Consider the following 15,710-nt stretch of genomic DNA (forward strand, 5'->3'; position numbering starts at 1 on the left):
AGAGGCTATTTATGTATTCTAGGCCACAGTTATCAATTATGTATACTTCCATTTACATGAATTTAGCGTTATTTATCATTTGCACTCAGCTGGTACTGTATTTGGGGAGAAAATGCAGATGTGAGATCTCTGAACGTCACCTGTGGCTAGTTTTCAGTGAATCCCCATCATATTACCATTTGCCATGCATGTCTAATCAGTACCTGAAATTAACCACGATTTGGATAGGGAGATTGAAGTCTTTGAAGAGGACTCCTAAGCAAAGTGTTTAGCTTGACTTTGGCTATAATAAATCAGCTGTCTGTTGTGGTCTTTGAAGAGGACCCCTAAGCAGACTAGCATTTCCCTTTTTCAGGGTTTTCACTGCTTATATACTGTGTTTATACTGTAAATTATATGATAAATGACCTCCATACGTAAGAATATGCCTCCTTCCTGATTTCCACTGTTATTGCATCAATTATCTATTATTTTTACACTAATGGTTTCAGAAAAGGAAAGTTGCATCATGAACTATTTGAAGACCCATTTATTTCATTTATTTATCATGTTTATTAAACATATCACCTCTTTGAAAAAGTAATTGCCCCCTCAAACTTACCAAACGCGTCTAGTGTATAAAATGATATCAGTCTTTCACATCCCTGTGGAGGAATTCTAACCCACTATTCTTTGCAGAACTACTTTAATTCAAATCAGTTTGATTGCTGCATATTTCAGTTCCAGCCGCACAATCTCTATTGGTTCAAGTACAGACTGTCACATTCACTACTACTAACAGAAAGTAGTGGTAAAAATCATTAAAATATTGCAAGAACATTTAAAGCCTTCTCCTCAAATGGTAACTGGGCTTGTGGCTCTGTGGACCAGGGCTAGACCACTGGTCTAGTCCATTTTGAGTGTCAAAAAGGCAAGAGTTGGGTGGAAACCGTAGGTTTGAATTGCGAAAGAGTGGTAGTTCTGGATGACAGAGGGCTCAAGTTTCTTGCACAAGGGGTTGATTTGAGCTGGTTTAAAGGCTGCAGTGTCACATCCACTGGGCAGGGATGAGTTCAGTTCACTGGAGCGGAGATGAATGTGTGGAGAGCGGGACTGGAGGTGGGGGTGAATGTGTGGAGAGAGGGACTGGAGGTGGGGGTGAATGTGTGGAGAGAGGGACTGGAGGTGGGGGTGAATGTGTGGAGAGAGGGACTGGAGGTGGGGGTGAATGTGTGGAGAGAGGGACTGGAGGTGGGGGTGAATGTGTGGAGAGAGGGACTGGAGGTGGGGGTGAATGTTTGGAGAGAGGGACTGGAGGTGGGGGTGAATGTTTGGAGAGAGGGACTGGAGGTGGGGGTGAATGTTTGGAGAGAGGGACAGGAGGTGGGGGTGAATGTTTGGAGAGAGGGACAGGAGGTGGGGGTGAATGTGTGGAGAGAGGGACTGGAGGTGGGGGTGAATGTGAGGGGGGGTGAGGACTGGAGGTGGGGGTGAATGTGAGGGGGGGGTGAGGACTGATACCCTGTAAAATGAGTTGTTATCGCAGAGTCTGTGCTAATTGCGTAACATCTAAACAGTGTTGCTTACACAGTGCTAAAATTGTGGATGTACAGAGAAGAACATTAGCATGTACAGTAATCTAATCCCAAAAAACGAGCTCATAAGTGCAATTCATTGTTTTATTTTATTCTCACTTTTTAAATTTCATAGTTCATATAATTTTCTGGAAACTCTCATTGAAATTTAAATTTAAATAAAATTCCCTGCAACAAATTGGGTTTGTTAGATCCAGGCATGCTTGAAACCTTTGTAAAGATAAGACTTTGTCTCAATGGTAGGAAGAATTCACATGCCCAGAGATACCTCGGAATCTGAAGACATTTTGTAAAATGTACGCTACCTCAATTTAGATGCAACCTCAGAAAATCAGACAATATTCTTTTTCTTTCATTTCATGAAATAAAGTGGAATATTGATTGCTGAGTGTTACTCACTGCATGATTCTGTTACCTTCACGTGCAATGTCGCTAGATTGCGGTCGTCCATCCTTTTGGTGTCTCAGTTCACAAAATGGCTGAAAGACACACTTTCCACTGAGCCAAGCCTTATGACCTGAAGTAAAAAAGAGGCAAAAGAATGAGTCCACCCAGAAAGAAAGGTTGACAGCTTCTCGTTCTCCTTCAGAGATCAACGGGACCATTTGTTGTTGTTTTTCCACTGCACAACACGCTGGCTTTGGTGCTACTGCTTTCAGAGGCTTGGTTACCATAACGATGACTTTTCACAGCCAATCGAGTGCCCTGCTTTGGTTTGGAATCTTCTGTGGTCACACGCCTTGGTCGCATCACGCATGCATAAGTGTTCTTCAGGGCTTTTTTGAAACAGACAAAACTTGAGGTTTTTCTCAGTAAGAGGGGGCCAGATCGCGCTCCTCCATCCAGCTTTGATTGGCCTCTAAGTGGGCTGCTCTGCTGTTGTTTTCTGGCTGCTACAGGATGCAAATGTCAGCTTCTCTACCCCGGTCTTTGGAAACACTCAACACCATCTGTCAAACTCAGTGTTAAAATGACTTTTTATCTACAAGATCCTTGTTTTATTGAAGAGATTAAATTGCCACTCACAAAGTAGACCAGTCAGACACTGTACATTATTAAATAGTTTAGATGAGCCGAATGGCTTGTTTTCATTAACATGGAAGTATAATGTCACACAGCAAAAGCACAGTAGATTGTAGATGTACTACAGATGTTTGTCCACAAATGTTCTCACAGTAGAATGGGTTTTAGAATTTTTTTTTGAAATAGTAATTCATCGGCCAGAAATTATTTAAATGAAGTGTATTTCAATTATGTTTTCACTTCCGAAAACCTTAAGAAAGCTTAGGTAGGCCTTGTCATTTAAGACAGGCTTTTTCAGAATGCCTACATCTGCATTTAATTATTTTATTAACCAAGTTATTCATGTGTTCTCACATTTTAACTAAGTTTGTTAACTCCATAAAAATTAAGTAAAAACTGAAGACCTGTGTGCCTGTGTTAAGAGCGTTAGTGTGGTGTGGTCTAATCCATAAACCAGCATTGAATGCACTGTGAAATGTTCCGTTTTTATTCCACTATTAACCAAGTTCATACTGCATGTGTCCTATAGGGACCATACAGTATGCTTTATGAGTTGATTTAACATTTAGCATTTTACTGTGTGTAGTAAATACAGTTAGTTATGATAAGACCCATATGATAAGACCCATATGCCCAGGTGTATACACGCACTTTGACAGTGTTGAAATGCATAGTCTCCCAAACGTTTCTTTTTAAAGAAAGGGAAGCGGACGCCTCAGTCAGGGTTTGATGCTCTCTCTCTCAGTTGCGAGCGAAACGCCCAAAAGTCTAACGGGAGTACACAGACGTCCACTGTACTTTAGTTTTAGAATTTTTTTTATTTAGAATAATTGTCTGTGGCCTAGAATGAAGGGTAAGACGAAATCAGCCATGTGGGTGGAGCGCATGGAGCCTGAAAATAGGTTGAATGTGCAGCCAGAGAGGCCACGGTAGCGAATGTGTTTAGCAACTGTGGTATGTCCTCTGGTCTTGTGTGTTTATAGGCTCTGCCAGAGGTGGTGTATGCAGTTGAGGCCAGAAAATGTTGTCATCCCTTGTAAAAATGAGAAGGGTTTGAAATGGCTGATGCCTTCAGCATACCATCAATGATTCACTGGATGATAGAGAAGAAGTGAGGAACTGAAGTGTTTCTTTAACGCTTTGAAGTGTGGGTTTTTTGGAACAGATATTAGGAAGTATTTTTTCACACAAACAGAGGTCAGGATATGCAGTGGAGACCAGGCTTGATATGGTGCTAGACACTATTTAGCTTTTACGCAAACTAAAGAGTAGGTACACTTTAGGTACGCATTGCTGGGCTGAATGGCCTGTTCTCGCCATTACATCATGTTAAGTTCTAAATCTAGAACTCCTTTGCTCACAATTTCTGATTGCATCAGCATTAGAATTTGAATTTAAGAACATTCTAGTTACTTGCATGGAATACATAGATTTCAGGTTTGAGCCCTGGTTACTTGCATGGAATACATAGATTTCAGGTTTGAGCCCTGGTTGGCTGTTTTTCCCTTTAGTGAAATTACTAGTTACACATCCTTCTGTGCTACAATATGACATCTCAAAAACATTTGAAGTTCTTGGAGAGTCCGTAAAGCTTGTGAGCCTCTGTTCCAGAGAAAGGGTCATTGGGAAGGCCTCTCTAATCTCTCGAGCAGGGAGTTTGTCCGATTATGGACGTTAGCTTCCCGTGACACTGATTAACACCCACGTATTACTCCTTGGACAGTTGCTTAGCTACCCAGAAGCTGTGACTGCAGTTTATAGGCACGGCATACATGTAATTGAAATGACCTTTCCTTTTTCAAATGTGACTTGGAAGAATGTCATTATGATAATTGGTCTGAGTCAGAGAAGCCACCCATGTAGGGGCTGAGGGGGGGGTTGGTGATATGTTCTCTGTGACCCATAGCTATTAGCACCACTGTGAATCTCTCTTTAAATAAAAAATGAACAATATACAGTATCTAAAACTAAAAATATGTGGTTTTGAGCACTATGTAGACATGCAAAAAAAATTCTGAGCCTAGCTGAGTGTTTCATTGGTTACACATTAAACTTCATGCCAGCTAAACCAGTCAAACCGCAGGAAAAAACAGAACTGCTCTTACATTGAAACCCTGTCGGTGTTTTCCTCAGCAAACACACGTGGGTGTAAATGAGGAATGCACAACTTCAGTCCTGGAGGGCCGGTCTGCGTTTTTGTTCCAAACGATTACCTTAGATTCATTCAGTTTTCTACGTGAGCACTGTAAAATCTTTAAGATACGCTCGGTAATTTCTTTTTCAAAGTGCTTTTATCCAAAGCACTTTACAATGCTTGCCTCTCCTTCACACTCCAACGGCGATTGGCTGTTATGCAAGGCACCGACCAGCTCGTCAGGAGCTATCGGGGGCGAGGTGTCTTGCTCAGGGACACGTCGACACACCCAGGGGAAGATCGAACCGGCAACCCTCCGACTGCCAGACTCTCTTACCTCCTTAGCTAATGTCTCCCCGCTTGCAGTCTGTGGCTCATACCAATGTCCGATTTTTAATAAAGAGCAGAAATCCATGTGACGGATCGGCCCTTGTTTTGCGCCCCTTGTATAAATAATTCACCGCTGTTATGTATTCTGCAGCAGTGTGGGTGAGGTTCACACTGGATCACTGGCCTGATACTGTGCTGTGATGGTGTGATTTTAATGTGTACAGTAAACCGTTTCATTCATTTTTTTTCTTTTTTTCACTAAATGGCCTTGCATCAATCAAAATCAAATAAAATCCCCAACACTATCACCAGGAAAAGTGCAATAGAATTCTTAGAGTAAATCAGAACTTTACACTTTTCTTCCTGGAAGATGTTCCACTGGGATGGTTCCATTGTGGAGATGGAATATACTGCATTTATTTATCGGAATACATTGTCAATGTATTGCAACACTTCACAATATATTGGGAAAGATGTATGTATTACAGCCTGCCAATTAGAAACATACTGTAATTTTTTTCACAAAGTCTACATATTTACAAAAATTTCAGTCTTTGCCATATCCACACACTTATGCACACCTTGTACATTTGCTGATCTGTGTATGATTTTTTTTAACATTGTCAGCTCGACTCAATAATAGGCAATAAAGATTTCTATTCAGCTCTAACCTATTGAGTATTTCTCATCTCCCAGGAGTTCAGCGAGCGAGCGAGTGGACTTTTGGGGGGCGACCCGGGCACGGAGAGCGAGATGGCGGAGAGAGTGAACGTCCTGCCGTTCTTCTACGGCAACATCACGCGGGAGGAGGCGGAGAAGTACCTGCAGCAGGGCGGCATGAGCGGCGGCCTCTACCTGCTGAGGCAGAGCCGGAACTACCTGGGCGGCTACGCCCTGTCGGTGGCCTGCGACCGGATGTCCTACCACTACACCATCGAGCGGGAGCTCAACGACACCTACGCCATCGCCGGGGGCCGCTCGCACGGCGACCCCGTGCAGCTCATCGACTACCACTCGCAGGAGTCCGACGGGCTGGTCTGCCTGCTCAAGAAGCCCTGCAACCGGCCCCGCGGCGTGGAGCCCAAGGTGGGCTCCTTCGAGGACCTGAAGGAGGAGCTGATCAAACAGTACGTCAGGCAGACCTGGAACCTGCAGGTTGGTCACCCCCGCTCCCCGCTCCCCTCTTCCGCCTGTGACCCCACTTCTCATACGTTCACTCGCGTGGCTGTCAAACTCACAGCCCGGTGGTCCTCCACTCTTGGTCCCGGAGAGCCGCAGGGTGCGCAGGCTTTTGTCGTTACTCAGCACTAAATTGATAAATTAAAACGGTTAATTTGCGGGTTGTGGTATTACGATGAATTTTTTCATTAAAAAAATCATCAAGTGCAACGTTGGAAAGAATGTGCACTTGCTGAATATTAGGCCACCTGCAACATGTACCATTCCAGGTTAAAAACGAGGAAAGCTCTGTGATGACATCATCTCAGATGATTTGATGAAATTGTGCAGTCAGTGCTGTAATATTCCATTCCACTTTTATTAGTCTGCCAATCAAACATTAAATGGCCTGATGGAAAACTACTGGTCAGCTGGTATATCACTGAAGACATGTACAGGATGTTTTCCTCTCTGTTACAGACATGAGTCTAAGACCACATTACTCAACTCCAGGTCAGGCGGACCGCAGTGTATGCAGTATTTGCTCCACACATGTGCTACAGCACTTGATTTCACGAATGACTTTACTTCCTGAGTGTGGAGGTTGCTGAGCTGAACTCCCCTTTTAACTGATCACTTCATTCATTTTCATTTATTAAGAACAATCTCAATAATACTGAATGACAGGTAAACTGTCAGCTTCTTCATATCATTTTAGTGGGATTAAATGATAAATTCAATTTAATTTTAAATGAGTTTTAATCGGCAAGTAAATGAAATAAAAATTTTTAAAAGATACCTCTGTTAACTGCCACATTTTCTTTCAACTCAGCCTTCAATAAAATCTAAAAAAGCTGCATGTATATATAACGTAATGTGGATGAAATAGTGGTAAAATGTGCACAATTTTGTGATGCAAATTGGAAGAATTTCATTACTCACCTATTAACCTAATTCAGGAGAACTGGCTATATCTGAGGGTATTGAGTATTTTGTAAATTAGTCCTGGATTTTTTAATCAAGGGAAATGATTGAAAACGGATTGAGACAAATGACTATTTTCAGGGGAGATTTTCCACCCCATCACTTTTCAGTTCTCACTTTTACTGCTTACTGACCCAAGATGGTAACATAACGAGTGACATCAGGTGGTGTAGCGCATGGTTGGTAGCGCACTGTGGCCTGCAGGACCTGGCATAGAGCAGCACAGGTCTATGTGTCTTGCCTGACTTGACTGTGGTCCCCTGTAATCTCACTGGGTCACTCAATTTGCTTTTGTGTCTTCCTAAATGAAAATATAGTTGTTGTTTTTAGTGAACTGACCAAACCTGTTCCCTGTCCACTGTCATGCAGGACTATGTGCAATAGCACTAGGGAAGTTTCAAATCAAATATTTTATAATAAATGTGATTTTCATTCTATTCCAGTAAATGAACAGAAAGAAAAAAAATGTCTGAACATTAATTCAATAGCTTTGATTTACAGTATGAAGCCTGGCTTATTGTGTGTAGTTTGGTTGGACCACGAAAACTGGGCAGTGGATGCCATAGTTTTAGTAGTGGTTTACAATAGATGCTGATATCCATTGGCTCGTTACTGTGAGCTCATTATTTGTATTCTTTTTTTTTTTTTTTTTTTTTTCTCACCACCACAGCTCTCATTGTTTGTATTCTTGACTGTTTTTACGTTGTCTGTTCCAGTGGCTCTTGTGATCAGCTGAAGGCTTAAAAATGAGAACTGTAATGTGCCAATGACTTTGTGACGAATTACTAAACAAAATGGTGGTGTAATTGAAGTATGGAATGTTTCAAAATTTTGAGTTGCATTGCATTAAATAAATCATTTGAAGGTTTTATTTGCTGGATGAATAAAAGCGCTGACTAGTAAAAAGACGTGCAACAGATAAGGCTGAGCTACTAGACTAGACTATTTCACCTTCCATCCCAGACCTCCGTTGGATTTGTTAATCAAACTGTCAGCTATTTACTGGATCAGACATTCCCCTCTGTCCTGTCCCATTGAGTGGATATTCCTCCAGCAAAGAGAGAGAGGCCTGCAGCGAAAGGCTTCAGGGAAGTAGATTAACCACAGCCAGGGTGAATTTGTTTAATTTTACAATGTTCTATAACAATAGATTTTTTTTTTTAAGTGAGGGTTTGTGTTGTTTGTTTAAGTACTCAAAGCCAGCGTGTTTGTGTAAGTACTCAAAGCCAGTGTGTTTGTGTCAGTACCAAGCAGGTGTGTTTGTGTCAGTTCTGAAAGTCAATGTGTTTGTGTCAGTACTTAAATCAGTGTGCTTGTGTCGGTTCTCAAAGCCAGTGTGTTTGTGTCAGTACTCAAAGCCAGCGTGTTTGTGTCAGTACTCAAAGTCAGTGTGTTTGTGTCAGTACCAAGCAGGCGTGTTTGTGTCAGTACCAAGCAGGCGTGTTTGTGTCAGTTCCAAGCAGGCCTGTTTGTGTCAGTACCAAGCAGGTGTGTTTGTGTCAGTACCAAGCAGGTGTGTTTGTGTCAGTACTCAGAGCCATCGTATTTGTGTCAGTACCAAGCAGGCGTGTTTGTGTCTGGTCTGCAGGGGGCTGCCCTGGAGCAGGCCATTATCAGCCAGAGACCGCAGCTGGAGAAGCTGATCGCCACCACAGCCCATGAGAAGATGCCTTGGTTCCACGGCGCCATCACACGGGATGACTCAGAGCCCCGCCTGCTCTCTCCTCCACGAACCAACGGCAAATTCCTGTAAGGGCATCTCCAGAACCACCCTGCTCTTCTCTGGAAGGCTGTGAGAGGCTGTTGTGCACTCAGTTCAGCAAATTGCGTTATTTCAGTTGCGGATGTACCACATAACAACACGGGCTCTTTTCAGTTTCATTTCCTGACGTGGCCAAATTTAAACGGAATTTATCCCAACTCTGATGTCGATAACGATGCAAATGTACTGAAATACATTCAACTGTCTGTCCAGTGTGTCACATGATCCCCGTGATAATTTCTCTTCTGTGGTTTCACTTTATGAGTGTCTTCTCATAGGAAAACTATGTAATAAACATGAACAGAATACTGTTTCTCTGCATTTCATAAAAGATTGTAGGCTAGTGAGTTACAGGTGGAAAAGCAAAAGCCAGCCTCAACCTATTCATCTTATTCTGCATGATGTGAAGACTTCAGTCCCTGAAAATGAAAGAAAGAACATCCTCTCTCAAACGTAGTTTTAAATATAGTACATGAGCTCTGGCTGTTGAAAGCTGGCTCCCTTTGTGGTTTCCGTAGTGACAGCGCGCGCGTGTCACTTCCTGCAGTGACCGAAGACCATCGGAAAGGGGCCCCAGTTGCGCGGGCAGAGAGACGCTCGAACGTAGACATGCCCGATTGCTCAAAGAGCCTTGTGTCGCGATTAGAAACGACGCGGCCAAAGACGTTACACGTGTTTGAGTCAAAGAGAGCCCTTTGTTTTACACGTCAATCGTCACAGATATGTGTTCATTCTCAGTTTACTTTCAATACTGAATACTTTTTGGCAGTTCAGGCCCAGACTTTATGATAATATACCAGGCTATGTTACAGCAAGTGAACAGCTGGTGGTTTCAGGCGCCACCTTGTGGTGACATGTAAGTAGTGCCAAGGCTATCGCCCTGTTATGCTTACATATACACTCACCGAGCACTTTATTAGGAGCACTATACTAATACTGGATCGGGCCTCCCCTTGCTCTCAATTCTTCACGGATACCACAAGATGTTGAAAAGGTTCCTTAGAGATCCTGTTCCGTGTTGACATCATTGCATCATGCAATTCGTGCAGATTTGTCAGCTGCACATTCAGCCTACGAATTTCCCATTCTTCCACATCCCAAAGCTGTTCTATTGGATTGAGATCAGTTGACTGGGAAGGCCACTGAAGAACATTGAACTCATTGTTAAATCCATGAATCCCATTTGAGATTACTTTTGCTTTGTGACAGGCTGCATTATGATGCTGGAAGTAGCTATTAGAAGATGGGTACAGTGTGGCCATGAAGGGATGCCCATGGTCAGCAACAATACTAAAATAGGCTGTGGCATTCAAGCGATGATTGATAGGTATTCTACCACCGTCACCAGCCTGGATTGTTGACACAAGGCAGGTTGAGTCCATGGATTCATGCTGTCGGCGCCAGATTCAGACTCTGACAATCTGTATGCCTCAGCAGAAATCGAGATTCATCAGACCAGGGTACGTTTTCCCAGTCTTTAAATGTCCAGGTTAGGTGAGGATGTGCCCACTGCAGCCTCAGCTTTCTGTTCTTGGCTGACAGAAGTGGAACCCAACATGGTCTTCTGCTGTTGTAGCCCATCCGCCTCAAGGTTGAATGTGTTATGCATTCTGATATGTTTTTCTTCTCACTACAATTGTAGAGTGGTTATCTGAGTTATCTAACTGCCACTCATTGGATGTTTCTCACACCATTCTGAGTAAATCCTGGAAACTTGTGCATGAAAATCCCAGGAGATCAGCAGTTACAGAAATACTCAAACCAGCCCACATGATTGGCTGATTAGATAATCGCATGAATAAGTAGTTGTGCAGGTGTCTCTAATAAAGTGCTCAGTGAATGCAAGGCTACTTACTACAACTTTGGCCAAGTAAACATGGGACATAGTTAAATGTGAGCCTTATATTTCTGTTTACCTTTTTCTTCCTAGCTCATGTCTCAGAGGCTCAGTAATATGTGTATTTCCGTTAATTATGGACAAAATTAGTTTGACTCGACATTCCTTCACAACTACTCTCAGAATCAGACAACGAGACTCCAATGGCTCGTTCGCCCTCTGCCTTCTGCACGGCGGCAACGTCATGCACTACCGCATCGACAAGGACAAGGCCGGGAAGCTCTCCATCCCCGACGGCAAGAAGTTTGACACGCTCTGGCAGGTAACAAGACACCTCCGTTAATTTCCCCTTTTAAAACTGCCAAAATTCAAACACGGGACATGGCACTTTCGCAGAGCGGTGTTGCCCAGAGCAAATGATAGCTTGCTTGCAGCAGGCATTGCAGTCAGCTTGTCTAGATAGAAACCTTGATTATCAAGCTAGCCAGTCGAGCACTGCTGGTCCTCGATACAGATCACCCTCAAATTTGACAATTTTGTGAATTTCTAATTTTCCCCATTTGTGCCCTACCTCCCCCCATCAGCTGGTGGAGCACTATTCCTACAAGCCGGATGGCCTCCTCCGTGTCCTGACTGAGCCCTGCTCACGCCCTGAAGGAGAGGGAGCTAGTAGGTCACTTCCTTGTTTGTTTGTTTGTTTGCTTTTTTACACAATGTTGCCTTGTTGAAAATTCCAGCTGAGACCAGATTCTAAGATGTTTTACAATGGTTTAAGCTGTGCTTTCAACACGTCAAGTTTGTCGTAACTCGTCTGTGGCTGGTCAAAGCTGGTCTTTAGCTGGACAAAGCTGGTTAAGCTGGTAGACTAATTTGATGATCAAACTGGTGCGCTAATCGACTGGACAACTGGACAACAGCTGGTCGACCAGCTACAAGTGTCGACAACACAGCTTGTACGTAGGCTGGTTTGAGCTGGATTTTTATATAACTGTACATATTTTGATCTTGAGCACTGCCATGACACATTTCAGTGCACTATAAAAAATATATATTGCTATTAATGTTATATCTTGCTTCTTCAGTGTTATACTGTATATCGCCTTTTCTTCAAGAGACCATTTTCATGACCTGAACCAGTCATATGCGGTACAATTTTTGTCACGTTTCTCTGTATATTATATCAGGGCTAGGTGGACTGTTTGAGTGCCTGTTCAAATGTGTGGTGTTTCCTCCTCACACAGATGGCATAAGCACGCTACCCCCTCTTCCTCGTAATCACCCTGGGGTAAGTACTCCTCTTCCTCAGTTTTCAGCAATTTTACAACAGAAAAGAGACTTAAGCCCTGGACTCAGTCAACATTTGTCTCATCCTCTTTGCCATCACTTGCACAATTACATACAAATGATGTCTTCTTTGTCAGGAATACAGTTTTGTTTTGGGTTCAGAGGCTGCCAAATTTTATGAAATACATGAAAATTTAAGGACAAACTTTGAAGTGAATCCAGGCTTACACTAGGCTACATTGGTCTCAACAATAATTTTGATGTAATCAAATAGCAAGAATGAGTTAGCACAACCCCAAGTGTAATTTAAACCCCGACACATGCATGCAGCCCTAACATAACACTTCCTCCTGTAGTTCAGACACGCTCCACTAACTACCCCCACCCCCCCACCCCCCCATCTGAAAGCTGCAGAGAAGGGCATGTTGCCTTAAAATACTTTTACTCATCATTACAAAAGCTGGCACAGAACTTTAATTAGAGGTCACTCAATGCCAATTAACGACTTAAAAATGAAAATAGTAACATTTAGAAAAATGTAACAAAGCAGCTCATTTTTAATGTTACTGTAGGTTATTAATAATAATCATGAGTGCACTCTTCCACAAGTCACTTTTGGTCGCTTATAATTCTGTGTTATGCATATGAAAGCACACTATGGTTTATTTACAAACCTTATCACACTGGTGCAATAATAATGCTGATGACAGTAATTAGATCCTCTTACTATATTCCCCAGCTCATAGGCTACATGAACATATATACATATATATTTATTATTTTGTAGATATAAATGTGAAATTATTTTTAAAAGAACCTTGAACGATGCAGGGGAAGTGTTGAAATAAGTTCATTATTGTTATTACGGGGTTTACAGTTGATTTTGTCTGCGTTTCTTCCTCTATGAGTCTGTCTTGCTGAGTCAAGTTTGCAAAGTAAACCTGCATCACTGAATTTTATTTGGACATAGACTGTTACATGACAGTTGTCAACTGCTTTGTAAGTATCATGCAGTGATTCCCTCGTTAGCCCCTGTTTGCTGGAACAGCTCCAACAGTGTTGACCGAAAGGTTTGACAAACCCATGTTATATGACTATAACTATGGCTATATGACCATAATCATAATACATATTACGTAATGGAACATCCACTTTTCAATGTACGGGAAACATATTTCAATATTGAATTACCGAAAACAACTTTGATTTGCATGTGGATGCATTAAAGCATGAAGGATGCAAAGAACTTCCTGTATGGATTGATGTAATCGTCTCAACCCTTTATTTTGAAATGGGGGCGGCCTGTAGTGTAGTGGTTAAGGTACATCTCTGGGACCCGCAAGGTCGGTGGTTCTAATCCACAATGAGATCCATACAGGCCCTTGAGCAAGGCCCTTAACCCCGCATTGCTCCAGGGGAGAACTGTCTCCTGATTAGTCTAATGAACTGTATGTCGCTCTGGATAAGAGCATCTACCAAATGCCATTAATGTAATGAAATGGGTTTAGTGGAGGATGAGCTTGTATCTGATAAAGCTATTTGTTTTATCAAAATGGGTTTGGTGCTGGAATTGTTTATATCTAAATGGGATTGGTGCTGGATAACTTTATAACTAAATGCTGGTTATTTCTTTTGTGTTATCAATGAACATTAATTAAGCTGTGGATTCAAGATAAAAAATTTGAGACCAGTTGCATTTATTGTAAAATAATTTGCATAACAACAACTTTTAAAACATTCTAAACAAAATTCATTATTTTGTAAAAATGCCATTTGCCTTTGGTGTTGCCATTTTCAAAGGCATTGATGCAGCTGAATGCTTGATGCTGTTATTATTTGGCATCTTAATTTTACATCAGTGTGAATATGTTCATAATTAGTGATTTAGTCTCGTTTTACACTCAACATATGTGAAATTACAATAGCACACAGTGGACATCATGGTTTATAGCCTAAATGGAGAGATTCTGAGATGAGATGACTTTGTCCATTCCCTACATGCATTCATTATTCTCCAAGTAATTGTATTGGTATGGGCTGGTAATATGTTAAAACAAAAATTGGCATGGGCCCTATGCTAAGATTATGGCAGACATTAAGATACAACATACTGTATATTCACATAGTATTAATGCATTTAATGTGCCACTGATTCTGAAAAGGCCTAGTCATTTATTTTATGGTTTTCTTTTTAATGTTTTTTTTTTACGATTTATCAGCCAAGTTCACAAGCAACGCTGTACAGAGATTCAGAACCTGACTAAACTGCTGAGGAATAAATTAAATCTTAAATTAATAGTCTAGTCTCAGAGAGAGGGAGTTTCCCCTTTGTGAGCTTCACTATCGAATGCGTTGCAGTTGGTTCACATTTATATTAACTTTTTCCTTTTTAAAATTGTGGTTTCTAGAGAGATTCAACAGGTGAAGGGATTCTCTCCAGAATCAAATCCTACTCCTTCCCCAAACCTGGCCACAAAAAGGTGCACTAACACCACAGCATTTTGCCCACTGCCAGTCGTGGTAGGAATCACGCATGACTAACATTCTCACCAGCTAACTCACGTGTGGTTCTTGCTACTAACATACTAGAACAAACTGGTTTCCTCCTGAGGTCCCCTATCTATTATGTATACTATCACAGTATCAAATATCTTATATTTTAAAAAGTGGTTAAGATTGTAATTAAGAATTCTTGACTTTACTTTTTAAGTTCAAATCAGCTCACTTCAACTGTGAATGTTTTCTTTCCATACCCTTTGGCACTCAAATGTCTGTTATCCCCAGTCAGGTAGCAGAGGCCCCTGGATCCCTTACTTAAAATGGAGGCTGTGGCCTCAGTTATAAAATAGTTACTTGCAATAACAAGTTTACTTGACCTAATAACCTTGAAATCTATTAACCTTTGGTATGAATCAACATGTGTGTGTCTGGTGCAACACAGCCAAGACACAGCCATTAAATATAGCACTAAATGCATTCAGGGAAGATTGACGAAGGGAACAGCATTGTGGAGTCTATGGTGGTTTCTAGTCTTGGAGTTAAAAGTCTGCTGAGTGCTGACATAATGGACAATGCAACAATATACTACCTTCTCAGACTCATTGGGTTTGAGCATCAGTCAAAACTTATCTTTGTCTGCAGTTAGGTAGGTTCACAGATACATTACAATATGTAAGGGATAATGCTTATTTTGAAGCAACTGACAAGCTCGATGAACAGTATATTGCTTAGACCACAGCCACTGGCCAACAATAATATCTACCAGAGAATCATATTTCTACATTGCTAGCTTCCACCGCAAAAATAGTGGCAACAAACAATATCTTTCAGTATCCAACAAAGAAATTAACTCATGATCTTTTCATTTTTATGTAGTTCGAACTACAGTGTTTACAAAAATTAAATTGGCCGTATCTATTTTTTCTGTCGTATATCATGCCATCTCTTTCTATATAAATGGCCATGTTTGGAGGTTGGCTGTTGCCCACTTCGAATTGAGTATCCAGGAAAGTCATGCAGATTTGCTATGCAATAAAAGTATATTTTTCTAAAAAGCGGCCCTTAACTTTACATTTTTGATACAGGATGTCCCCTCCTGGTTACCCAAGGAGGTACAAATAGATA

The 15,710-nt window shown here is 41.6% G+C and overlaps 1 protein-coding gene across 2 annotated transcripts in view; it reads left to right on the plus strand.

Annotated features, from left to right (window-relative positions):
• The window catches only part of syk (spleen tyrosine kinase), a 35,279-nt gene that overhangs the window by 8,825 nt on the left and 10,744 nt on the right, over positions 1-15,710 (plus strand). Inside the window, exons 2-7 of one of the 2 annotated variants that reach the window (XM_061262926.1) lie at positions 5,758-6,216; positions 8,792-8,952; positions 10,986-11,124; positions 11,387-11,471; positions 12,044-12,087; positions 14,495-14,566. In XM_061262926.1, the coding sequence (XP_061118910.1) occupies positions 5,815-6,216; positions 8,792-8,952; positions 10,986-11,124; positions 11,387-11,471; positions 12,044-12,087; positions 14,495-14,566 (903 nt within the window). In that variant the 5' untranslated portion in view covers positions 5,758-5,814. The remainder of the gene's footprint in view (positions 1-5,757; positions 6,217-8,791; positions 8,953-10,985; positions 11,125-11,386; positions 11,472-12,043; positions 12,088-14,494; positions 14,567-15,710) is intronic. The other variant, XM_061262927.1, reaches the window with a different exon arrangement.

This window comes from Conger conger, chromosome 12 (assembly GCF_963514075.1).
Source record: "Conger conger chromosome 12, fConCon1.1, whole genome shotgun sequence".
Classification (NCBI taxonomy): domain Eukaryota; kingdom Metazoa; phylum Chordata; class Actinopteri; order Anguilliformes; family Congridae; genus Conger; species Conger conger.